The following is a 12399-nucleotide window of genomic DNA, read 5'->3' as shown; positions in this document are numbered from 1 at the left end:
GCTTAGGGGCACGTTCCTTAGCAGGGCCGTGCGGCTGTCCCCGTGAGTCGCGCGTATGTGGTGCTGTAGGCACACACGCCGCAGAAAGGATGTCTCTGGGTATCTGCGGGGGCACACAGCAATGCACTTCCTTCGGAGCACAGGGAGAAGATACGCTTCAGTTGCAACGTAGGAAGAGTGTTCAGAAGGATAAAAGCAGCATTGTTCGGGCTGCTAAAATATTCCCGGCAGAGTGCTCGAACAGGGAGAGTTCTGTCCCGGCAACTAGGTTTTCTGCGCTCTTTGTCTTGCTTCGCCTTTACAAGAAACGTGCGGCATTTCCTTATTATTTAAAGGAACCGGGCGAGTAGCGAAAGTGAAAATCACTTTATCCCAGCCCAGATGCCTCGTCCTCACTCCAATGAACCCCGCCTTGCTCTCCTGCCCACTCCCCGAAGGTCGTGCCGCTTTGGAAAGCCGATGTCGCACGTGTTCTGCAGCCAGGACTGCGCGGGGGTGAGTCAGCCGCGCACCTCTCGGGCGGCTTGTGCGCGGCATCTGCGCGGGATTCGCAAAAAGCCCCTCGGAGGCAGCGCTCGGGCCACGATGGCGTTTTAACCATCGGAGGGGCGGCAGGCGCGGCCAGCCCTGGGGTTCTCCGGGGGATTTTCGGGCGGCTCCTGCCCGGCAGCGCCGTGCCACGGGGGCCGCGGGCTTCCCCCCGGCTGCCGGGGGCCGGTCAGGCCGGAGCGCGGACCCCGCGGGCGCCACGTGAGCTCCGGGCGGCTCCGCCCCGGTGGCCGCGGCGGAGGCCCTCAGGTGCCGGGGCGGGGCGGGGGACGGCTCCGTGCCGCGGGGCCGGGGGAGCCCAGCGGCGCCGAGCGCGGCGCCCCGGGGCGGGCGGCAGCCGGCGGGATGTCGTGCGGCGCCCCGGCGGCGGGCAGCGCGGTGCCGCGGAGCGCCGAAGGCGGTCAGCAGGTAGGGTAGGGGCGGGTAAGGGTCGGGTAGGGCAGAGCGGGGCGGCCGGGGGGGCTCTGCCGAGGTTAGGTGCGGGGAGGTAGGGGCTGGCTGCCGGCGGCGGCTCGGTGTGCCCTCCCGCACCCTGACGCCTAGCGAGCTGCTTCTGCCTTCCAGAACCACGAAGAAGATGATAAAAAGGTGAGGAGGAGAGAAAAGAACCGGGTTGCTGCACAGAGAAGTCGGAAGAAACAAACGCAGAAAGCAGACAAACTTCACGAGGTGAGCGGGTACGCGGCGCTCCTGGGCGTGGAGTCAGGGACGCTCCAATAACGGGACGCTTCCAGCACGCCTGGACCTGCCCTCGTGCCGATCCCGCCCGGAGCCGTCGGTGCAGGAGAGGCGGGCGCTGCCGGGTGCCCGCTCAGGAGCTGCCCGACGTTCTGCTCGGGTGGGATGAAGCGTTTCTGCCATCTGTGACACCGGGCAGGAGGGAGGTACGCGGTCGTGCCGGCAGCTCCCATCCCTGCGACCACCTGCCGGCTGGATCCCAGGCTTCTCAGGGCTAACTCAGCCCCACTTCCTGATGCGTTGGTGCTGAACCCGGAGAGCTCGCAATGGCAGTGTGTGAATGCCTTGCGGAGAAGCTGGCGATGCAGCGGGGCGTTGCGCTGCTCAGTGGTGCTGCTGGCTTAACTCACTGCTGAAGCTGTGGTCTGAGACAGAAATACCCAGTTGAAAAGGCTTCTTAGGAACTGCTGAACCTCCAAGCAAGAGAGCTGGGTGCAGTTAACTGCACTACTCGTGTGCTCTGATAAATAGCAGTGGGTGTTTCCAAAAAACCATGAAAGTATCTGATTCTTCCAGAAACTCTTAACGCTTCTCAGTATTACAATGCAGTGGAGTTTTATCATGTCCCCACTGTACACACTGGAGAAGAATTACCCTCCTGTAGTTCAGGACGTTTCCTCACACAGCAGTGCTTTAGTTGCAGCTGGGGCTCAGCAGGTAGGTGTTGGTTGTGCTGCCCCAGTTGTGGCTTTGTCAGTTGCTCAGCTCCGGAGGCTCAGCACAGCCTCTTCTCTCTCTTAGGTTGGAAGGATCGGGCAGCAGAGGCCAGGAGCTGTGAGGTGAAGAGCTTGGGGCTTGGTTTTTCCCTGATGTCCTCTGAGTCAGCACCTGAGACAGCCAGGTTTCTGTACAGGGGCAACCCCTGGCTTTTTTGGAGTCACTGCTGGGCCCTGTGCTGTTCCGCAGCCGCTCTGGTGTTCCTGCTGGACTTGAAGCTCCTCCTCATGCTGGGAATCCTCATTCTCAGATTTTTCCAGCTGCAGGCAGATCTGGTTGAAGGCATTCTTCCCTAGTAATAGCAGTTTGGTATTTTCTGCCCTGAAAATGGAACAGAACAACTGGAGGGCAATGCTTGATCCATGGGCTTGGGGCAGCAAGAGAAGAGCAAAGTCAGAGCTGGGGATGCTGAGCCCTGCTGGAGTTTAGTGACAGTGACATGTTAGGAGGATCGTGTCTATTTTACTCCAAGTGAGTGGGTGCTGGAAGAGCGTGAGGAAGGGCAAGGGTATACATAATGCTGCAGCAAAGTAAGGGTAGCGTGAGGCTGCCCAGAGGAGCACTGCATGAGGGGCATTCCCCACTGCCTGTGAACAGCCCTCTGAGGGCATGTGTATGCCTTGAAGGTTGCTCTGAAGCTTTCCCAGGAGGTGAGATTGAGTGGGCGAGTGCTGATCCCCAGGCCAGCAGTGAGGTGTGGACTCCTGTAGGTTTTCCGTGGGCTGGCTCTAAAGCTCTCTTCTCTTTGGGATGAGACGTCTTGGTGGCAGGGACATTTGAGACCTACAGTCAGCAAAAATGTGACATGTGAGTCTCACATCCGTCACAGGTGCTTGCTGCCAGTGAAGCCCTGGCTCAAAAGCATCTTGGGATCAAGATAATCAAAGCAGTGGTTGAAATTGCTTGTGACAAAGTGGGGCTTGGCAACAGGCTGGCACGATACTCAGCTCTTCCTGCTTCTAAGTTCCTGAGCATTTGAGCAGGTGACTGTAAGCCATGGGCTGGAGGAGAGCAGCTGGCACCAGGCATATGGTGCCAGGTATGCCTCCCAGCTGGTGACTTTCCCCACGTTGGTTTGGGGCAGGGTACTTCTTTCCTACAGTTACATTAATATACTCAAGGTGGAGCACTGAAAAGAATGTTTTGCCTATGAGTAAGGTTTTGTTTTTTTTTTCCCTCCTTTCAGGAATATGAATCTCTTGAGCAAGAAAATACCTCCCTGAAAAAAGAAATTGGAAAGCTAACAGATGAAATGAAACACTTGAGTGAAGTGTTGAAGGATCATGAAAAGATCTGTCCGCTATTGCACTGCACCATGAACTTTGTGACCATACCAAGGCCTGATGCACTCAGCAGCTGCCTGCCCAGATGAGACATCTCCTCAACCGCTGTGAATTGTGATGTGTGAAAGTGCCAGTAAAATGGGAAATGTGAAGAACCGCCTGCTTAAGGTGCAGATCTACCCTTGGAAGGGCTGGACTTGCCCACACAGCTCTTCTCCACGTGTTTCAGTTTTCTGAATGTCAGGAAGACATCAGTGTAGGAAAAAAGACGGCTTGAACAACGACTCCTTTCTTTCATAGAATCTCCGAGCCATGATTTTGCATTCAGAAATATCATGGCGCAGTGCAGCCCACCATTGCTCAATGGAATGTAGGCAGGGAAAAGTACTAGCCTTCGGCTGAGATGCCTTTCTCCCACATACTCACCACTAGCAACCCTTTGTCAGTTGTCATCCTTTTGTATCAGATTCTGGCTGCTGTTTTGTTTTTTGGTGTTGTTTTTTTCCTCTAACCAGATTTGGCTAATAAAAAGTGATAGTGATGTTCTGTCTTTATGGTGTTCTCCACCTTCTTCAAGGTCCAGTGTCCTTACAGCATCTCTCCTCTTTGTTTGCTGATCAAATCTGAAGTCTAATGGCAATCTTCCTGTCAGTGGCTTTATTGTTTCCTTATCACTACTTCATTAGTCCTCCTTTTCAAATACGTGTAAGAAATAATTATCCCCAGTCTTCGTTTCTCTGCTATTCCAAATCATCAGCTCTGCCAACATCAATTCTAAAAATGTTTTCCATCTCAAAATATGACCCAGCAATGATTGCCTGCTTTATGTGGAGGAAGAGCAAAACAGAGTTTGCTTTTTTTACACACTGTTCTAAAGAGCAGATTTTAAGATGTACTGGTTTAACACACCATACCCACTGGAAATGAACTGGAGGGTTATTTGTGACTGAAGATTGTTTGGATTTTTTTGGTGATGCAGTCTATTTATCCTCCATTTGAATATTGCTTCTGCTAAGTGATAGAATAAGACAGCTAGGCTGAACAGTCATTCATGTCCACATGGCATTGTCTTAGACTAGAAACTCAAGGTCAACAGGAGGAGGGAGCCTTTGGTTTCTTTAGAAGTTTGCATTAGGTTGTTCCCAAGAGAATTTTCAACGCTTGCAGAAGCCACCTACAGCCTAAATGTGGTGTTCAAAGTTGCTTATGGTCCTGTAAAAACTGAGTCATCATGCAAAGTAAATCAGGTGCACTCCCTGACAAGGAAAATGAAAGCTTCAGGACACTTTGCAATATGCTTTTTGGATACTGTCCTTGATAGGATTCCTTTTGTCACCCTTAAGAAAGGAAGTTATCTTGAGTATCTTCATCCGCCCACCCACATTCCTTCCTCCCCTGAATGCCACAGTGTAATTCAGGCTGAGCAGAGATGTAATGGAGAAGGTTGAACATATTGGAGATGAACAGCATTCATTTTTGAAAAATTCACTATAGCTTAGGATGGTTGGAGGCTGAAATTATATTTTACATCTTTTAAATATACACACATAGCTGAGCTGAGGCTGGAATGAAAAAGAGCTAGCTGAAGTCAGGCATGAGGCAAAAGCCTCTCTCCTGTGTGGCCTCAGAAATGTGAGAAAAATCCATCCCAGCAGAACCCTCCTAACAATTCTGTCCCACAGGTACTTTCTTCTAGAAGGAAAGGTCTAGTCACCTGCGTAAAATCCTCTTTATGCATGTATTCATGTAAACATCTGTCCAGAAAATGGCTCCAGAATTTCAGTAATTTAAGATCTATTGAGTGTTCCTCATCTGTAAGCAGGAATATTGTTCTGCTTTTCAAACTTAATCTGGTTTCTGCACTTAAGTTTATTGGCTTATTAATTATGTAATGTCTATGCAGAGAGTAAAATGAAAGATAGCTAAATTTACAGCAATGTTATGTGCTTGCAACAGTAACCTAAGCCCAAGGTTGTGCTGCTCTTTCTAGAAGAGCTCCACAGGCTCCTTGGGGTCTCAAGTTCTTTCCCACACCCAGGTATATCTCCAGAACTGTGCATTGGGTCCATGAGTAACAGCAGATTTTGAACTATCAGGGCCAGGGCTGCTTCTTCCTCCTGCACTTATTTCCTTACTTTATTTCCCAGCACTGTTTCTAAAGGGTGTTGTGCATAATTCTTCTGTTTAATAGTTTAATCAAGGTATCTATTGCAGTGTTTTGTACTAATAAGATCACAGTCAGCTGAGAACCCAAGCAAAAGAAGTGAGCAAAATGAGTATCCCATGCTAAATAAATCCAACCTACTGATGGACATCTGCAGAATTAATGTCCTTGCTAAATCATGTATTGAAAGGAACAATGTTAAAGCACTGGCTTACGTATCACTAACAAAATTATGTGTATCCAGGTTGATCATAATATTTGCAGAAGCTCTTCATAAGGATATTGATTTACAGAGAGTTTTAAAACTGAAAGTATGTTCTGGAGCCTGGGATAATTGTAATGTGAATAGGGAACCAGAAAGGAGAACAGAAAGGAAAAGACCCATTGGTTAAGGAAGCAACAAAAAGTTCTTTATCAGAATCAGACCTCTCCAGCGGGGTATTACGCCATCAGAAAAAAAAAAAAGAAAGAAAGAAAGAAAAAAATAAAAAAGTTTCATACCTATAAATGGCTAAAAAAGTGCTTGACATATTCTAGCTGTAAAATGCTACACCCTATGAATGCGGTCTACATTACATTCACGTTATATTTTGATGAAGGTACATAGTGAAGATCTTTTCTGTGTTCAGATGGTGATTCACGTGAGGAGTACTATGAACTGCAGCCTTGTTTGTTCATGTAAAATGTTTGTGAAGGCTGCCAAGTAAGTTTGGGATTTTCCCTTTTACGTTCACAATGAAGGTTACAGTTTGTCTACATTTGGTTAGCATGGATTTCCTCTTTTCTTTGAGTCTCATGAGAAATCAAAATCCTCGCTTGGTTCAAACTTACACAAAGATAGAAATATTCATTTCAGTGGCAGATGGAGTCCAATTTGGCCATTTGTCCATTCATTTCTTTCAGATCATGTTGGGTCAAATTCAAATTGATCATATTTTTAAAAGATCATCTTAGCTTTCAGGTTAAAACAACAACAACAATCAACAAAAAGACAAAATCAAGCTTCACAAAACATCTCCAGTGTAACAGAGATCAAACATTATACCTGAAGTGAGTTAATTAGAGAAAAAGTCCTGCTCCTGCTCACTGGTGTTTTGTATCAGTGTCTTATTCATGCAGTCATCCCAAGCCCTACAAAAAGTACACTCTTTTTTGAGAACACAGTTAAAACAGCCTATTCTACAGCCATCACGTCTTTGTGTTCTTCCTCCATAGTCTGCTTGTTCCTTCTACAATAGCTGCTGGTCTCCCCTACATTTGCTGCTATTTGCAGTAGCCCATTTATTCTCTTGTTATACAATTTGAGATGCTACTTTTTATTTCCCCTCCCTCCTTTGCTTTCTTTCTGCTCTTATGTGGTTTTGTGACAACACTGTTAAATGTTATAAGTATTATAGTACCAAGGATTGTATATAAATTGAACATTGCTGGCACAACCTATATATGATTAAAGTATATTATGTGTAGCTAGCTTTGTCAGCTGAATATTGAGGAAGGTGTCTGTGCAGACTTTTAAAGTATACTTAGAAGTGACATAACCTTGACTCTAGCCTATAAAACCCGTACTATTTCCTGTCCATAGATGAACGTTTTGCTGCATGGTGTTTGGGGTTTCCATTTGTGAATCAGTCTAGAATTTCTGCTTCAGTGAAAGTGATAGATAAAACAACTATTAAAAAAAATCCCTTTACTCTTCTTCCCATCAGTGTGGTGATATAATTCATGTCACAGGAAGGAAGCATGTCTAATAAGCAGGAGAAGCAGTGGGTTTACTTACTGTTACAGAGACTAATGATACTCTTAACAGGAAGGCTAGTAGTTGTCTGTTAGTAAACCTTCGGTTGCTGTCAAGCGGTCACTGTAGAAACATTTTACATTTCCACACATCACTTGGTGTGGGCACCCATCTGAAAAGGAGTGAAAGAATCTGGGTTAGTTAATTGCAGATATGTGGGTTCTACACTGCTTTCACTGGAAGTAGGAACAGTCCTACAGCTGCTCCGGAGGACATGTGGCACTAAGTTTAGTAACTCAGGTAATATTTAACTAAAGAACAGTTAAAGACTAACTTAAAGTGGGTAATTGTTAATAAGGAAACCATTGTAGCAATCATCCCTGAAACTGCATTCTTCTTTTCTGCTACTTATTCAGGTTTTGTTGCTGCTGTTGTTAGTTAGTTTGTTTTCCCTAGATAGTTTCTATGGAAAAAAATCCAAAATTATTTAGTAGAATTTTAAACCACGACATCAAAAGTAAGGGCTTGCCTAGTCTGGAAATAGCTGGCACAGCTTTTGCAAATCCTCCCTACTAGCTATGTGTTCATTTTGCTCTAAGGGTATCATTATAGTTCTCTTTGGAAGTGGATTAGCTAAACCACAAATGGTTCTCTTAATATAGAATGAAAAAGTTCATCTGGAGAGTTGTTACAAATGACTACTATGCTTCAATTTCACATCTTTTCTTATCCTTAAGCAGCTTCTACGTGTAGCTGAATAGAAAATGATACCCTTAATAGATGTTTTTGTTTTAAGTCTGCTTTAGAAGAGTTCTGTATCCATTTGGTAAGTTCTATAGATTGCCATTATAGCTTTTTGTACTCATTTAGGTACTGTCTGGTTAAGTCTGCTATAGATTGTTTGTCTCAAAACTCAGGTCTGGATAGATGTGTCTAGTGGGGCAAAAAGGAAGTTAAATGACAACTTACATGTGTTGTAATGGGGCTATTTCTTTAGTGCGTATTTGTGTTCTTTAACAGAGAAACTTCAATATAACCATGCAAGAGCCTGATGAAACCCCACTGGGAATTATGTACATACTTCTGCTATATCATGATAAAGAAAGATGAATCAAAACCAGTACAAGTACAGAGAAGGGCTGCTAGGAAAAAAATAAGATAATGACTTTTAAAAAAATTGTTTCAGGTTGTTAGGCAAATAAAGTCTGAGAAATAGTAGGATTGTTGTCTATGTCATCACAAAATAAAGAAGATGGCAGGGAAGAAGTACTGTAGATAAGTGATAGGGTTTATAGGAAACTAAACAGCAGCAATTTGTATGTATTTTTGAGCCATGTATGTTCAGAAGTTTCAGCTTGTAAGAGGGAGGCTCAGGAATAGCTTTCCAACAGAAATACTGTGTGAGCAATGCCGCAGGTAAACAAGTGCACACGCAACCTGTTTTAGGCTGAAACCTGACTATTTGATGTGAGACCAATGGAGTATTTTGGTGATGTAAAATATTTCCTCCTGTTCCACGCACTTATTTTCTTTGGAAAAGATCTGAAGTTGTTCTTAAAATGTAAGATTTTTTAAGAGTTCTTAAAAGTAAGTATTCTGTAAGTAAGTAAATAAATAAAAACAAACAGAACAAACAAACCCAAGCAACTTCCTGTATCTCACCTCATTACCTAGCAGCTCATTTAGTCGGGAGAGCTAACACAGGTGTTACATTTTATCAGCAGAAGCAGTATCTCTTGTCAAAGTAAAGAACTGATTGAAGTAGGAAAACAGCAGAGAAGGGGGAATTTTTGTTTTCCTCAGTGTTTCTAGTGAGCAGTTTTAGAACAATCAGAAAACTCTTCACAGAAACAAATCAAACAGGAATGTGAGAATTTTCCCAAACTGTTTAGTTGCTTAAAAGCTGAGTTACTCCAGCTTTAGGAATATGCATTTGACAGAAGATTTTTTTGTTTCTCTCACATGCAGTTCATTGATTAAATATATAAACAGGATGTCTATAAGGGCAGAAAGTTTTAAAACAGGATTTGATACTAAGCGAAAGAGCTGCTAGTTCCCTTTTAGCTATTTGAGTTTCATCTTTGCTTATCAGAGCTGTTTTAAGGCACAGTAATTTCCAAGTGCACTATTGGGTTGTGAGGTAAATAATCTCTAGAGATGAACTTATTATTATTATTTTTTTTTACTGTAAGTGACAATAGTACACAGGGCTAGAAATTTCCCTTGTAAATTCTGATCATCCCATTTGTTTTCTAAGTACCAGTATGGACTAAGGACTTCTGCCAGTGCATTAGGAAGATATGTGCTCATGCCTTTCTAGAAGAACACAGTCCATCAGTTGTGTGTAAGGGCTTGATTAACATCCAAGAGCTGTGGAGTTTGAAAGAGCCCTTTTGATCAAACAGGTGAGGTGAAGAAACTACTTTTATATGCTTTCTATAATAACAAAAGTCCAGTGCTCAAGGCTAATAAAATACTAAGAGAGCCTGCCTTGGTTTGGGCCATTGTCCTGTTGGTTGTTCCACACTTCTCCAGTCTGGAGTTTCAGGTAACATGGGAAACCTTGAAGAGTCGTTGAGGTCAGCCCAGGCAGAGCAGCTTGCAGCTGTGTAAGTATGAACAGAGGTACAGGTGACTGAGAGTCGTTAACATGAAGCTACATGGTAACTCCAGCTTTTAACTGGCTATTCTAAATGACACTCATGTGAATACACCTGTATTTTTTACTACTCTGTTAAGAGGCTGGGTGATCAAAACACTTTTCCCATGAGCTGTTAGATTACTAAATCTTGTATCAGTCCCCTATATTGTAATATTCTACTTAATTCATATGAAAAACTATTTCTACAGTATTTCACTAACTGGTTTTGCATCACATATTTTCTTTACATTTCCAACTAGAAATGGTCACTATCTGTAAGATTCAGGAAACAATACGCAGTTATCTAAAAATAGGTAATTGCTTTTATTTCAAGTTATAACTTTTATAATGGTTAAGAAAAATCAAAATTATTTTACTCTTTAAACATCAGCTACTTGTGTTAAAAGAAAATATGTATAATGTGTTTTCATTTTCAATTTTAGAACAGAACCTGATATCAGATTTTGTGGAGAGACTTTTATCTGTCTCACTTTCTTGATTTGCTCTCACAAACTGGAAGAATATATTATTATCAATGACAACACAAGGATATCAAACTATTGAATGACTTCTTGACCAAAATCCCATTACATAATCTGCATACATGTTTAATACCTGAACAGTGGGGCTTCAGTAATCTATCCCAAGTCAATAAGCAGAATCTCTGTCTGTTCTTCATAGAATCACAGAACAGTTTGTCTTGGAAGGGTCCTCAAGGCCCATCCATCCCTAATTCCAGCCATGGGCAGGGCTGCACTCCCAGCTCAGCTGCCCAGGGCCCCATCCAACCCGACCTTATGCACCTGCAGGGATGGGGCACCACAGCTTCTCCAGGCAGCTGTGCCAGGGCCTCACTGCCCTCTGAGTAAAGAAATTCCTCTTAATATATAATCCTAATTTTCTGTCTTTTAATGTAAAAATGTTACTTTTCGTTCTATCACTGCAGTTCCTGGTCAAAGTCCCCCTCCCTCCCAGCTTTGCTGGAAGCCTGTTTTAGATATTAGAAGGTTGCTATAAGGTCTCCCTGAAGCCTTTGTTTCTCCAGGCTGAATAATCCAAACTCTACATCCAATTCACATTCCAATTTTCCTAATAATAATAGTAACTTTATTTTTTTTCCATCACTTCTTACATTTTCGAAATGCTATTTAATGAAAAATGCTTTTTGTTGTGCTCTGTCCTACACCATGAGCTACATGGCTGTTGTTTATCATGTAACATGCACGTCTCTCCAGCACCATCTGCTTTACCTACTAACCATGTGAGCACTTCAGGGCAGAGGCATTTCTTACGATGAATAGTCAATTCAGGGAAGTGTTCCAGTACTTTACTGGTCTTTCTATGCCCTGATACACTTGATTAAAACTCCTCTGCTATTACGTATACTTTGTCATGCAATATGACGGCTGTGGGAACATCAGTCAGCATCATGCGGCCTGCAATGGCTGGTTCTGTGTAAGCCCTACCTTGTGACACCTGATGCGTGTGCACATTACTTTTAGCTTTCCTTATTATCCCCTCACAGTGCATAGCACCTACTTGTATTTGCCTCAGGTTGGGGTATTTAAGTCGCGACAATTCAGTGTAATTTCCTTTTAACTTCAGTGACATTTTCTTAACTACAGAAGAACTGTACACAAAATTGCCCACAAAAAGTGTGTGTTTCCTCACCTTAGCTCTGCACTTGCTTGGAACCCATTCAGCACTGAGTTCAGCAAGAGTTCAGCCACATGGCACACAAAGGGCAGACCATGGTCCGTGGCATCTTATGTACAGTGATTACGACATGTTCAAAGAATGTGTCCTGTCCTGCAGCATGTTCAAGAAACTTGGCACATGCGCATGGTGCTCTACATAGCCTGAATCTACCGCTTTGTAGTCTGAAACATTACGCCTGAATGTGAGAAATGAGGAATGAAATTTTCTGCTTCAGGGTTCATTTTTGTTGTATAGCAGCTAGGTTCCTGCTTCTATCTGGACTCTCTAAAATGTTTTTATAGCAAGTCATGCTTGCCAACACAATATTAAATGGTCTCCAAACACTGTTTTAGCTGACTTGTCATGTTTTCTTCACTATACCTCACTTTGTAATTACTGCCTCCCATTGCCAATAACTCATGCCCTCCAGAAGGCCCTGTTTAAGAGTGAGTAATAAAATACTGAGAGATTAATATTAGGTTGATGACAGATCATTTAATGCAACTTTTAGCAAAACTCCCTGGTGTCTAGGAAATTGGCAGGATGCCGCTGATGGCTGCTTTCTGGTGTCATTCCATTAGCAACCAAGGGTTAGGGCTCTGAGCTTATTCTCTTGAGTTTAGTGGAACAGGTTCCTCTTTAACCTTCAGCCCTCTCAGGGACTGTGAGGTCCCTCACACTCAGAGGTGTGTTTCATCCATGTATATTTAGCATGAAAGCGGATCTTCCTAGATCTCAAAACGAGATTTGTGTTACTGTCACAGTATTGTAGTTAGTAAATCTGAATATTTTCACTTAGTTGTGAGCTAACACTTCCAGAGAAAGCAAAAGAGACTCATGCACAGGGATCCATGCTGATGTTCTGAAGTTGCAT

At 43.8% G+C, this 12399-nt stretch overlaps 1 protein-coding gene across 2 annotated transcripts; it reads left to right on the top strand.

Moving 5' to 3' along the window:
- Window positions 1–159: 159 nt before the first annotated feature.
- Window positions 160–3837, top strand: BATF3 (basic leucine zipper ATF-like transcription factor 3). 2 transcript variants are annotated; one of them, XM_072333101.1, is made up of 3 exons: window positions 160–495; window positions 1114–1218; window positions 3191–3837. In XM_072333101.1, exons 1-3 carry the CDS (start codon window positions 382–384, stop codon window positions 3374–3376), a joined length of 405 nt encoding a protein of 134 aa, XP_072189202.1. In that variant the 5' UTR covers window positions 160–381; the 3' UTR covers window positions 3377–3837. The 2 variants fall into 2 exon arrangements, with proteins under 2 accessions (XP_072189202.1, XP_072189204.1); XM_072333103.1 differs by lacking the exon at window positions 160–495 and adding an exon at window positions 843–957 and having other exon boundaries at window positions 3191–3754.
- The last annotated feature ends 8562 nt before the right edge of the window (window positions 3838–12399 follow it).

This window comes from Excalfactoria chinensis, chromosome 3 (assembly GCF_039878825.1).
Source record: "Excalfactoria chinensis isolate bCotChi1 chromosome 3, bCotChi1.hap2, whole genome shotgun sequence".
NCBI lineage: Eukaryota > Metazoa > Chordata > Aves > Galliformes > Phasianidae > Excalfactoria > Excalfactoria chinensis.
This window is presented reverse-complemented; position numbering and strand designations above follow the sequence as displayed.

Bases quoted from the DNA above. Each gene is read 5' to 3' on its own strand.
- BATF3 (XM_072333101.1), top strand. From the start codon at position 382: ATGCCTCGTCCTCACTCCAATGAACCCCGCCTTGCTCTCCTGCCCACT. The intron at 496-1,113 runs GTGAGTCAGCCG...TCTGCCTTCCAG, and splicing joins GCAGCCAGGACTGCGCGGGG to AACCACGAAGAAGATGATAA. The intron at 1,219-3,190 runs GTGAGCGGGTAC...CCCTCCTTTCAG, and splicing joins AAGCAGACAAACTTCACGAG to GAATATGAATCTCTTGAGCA.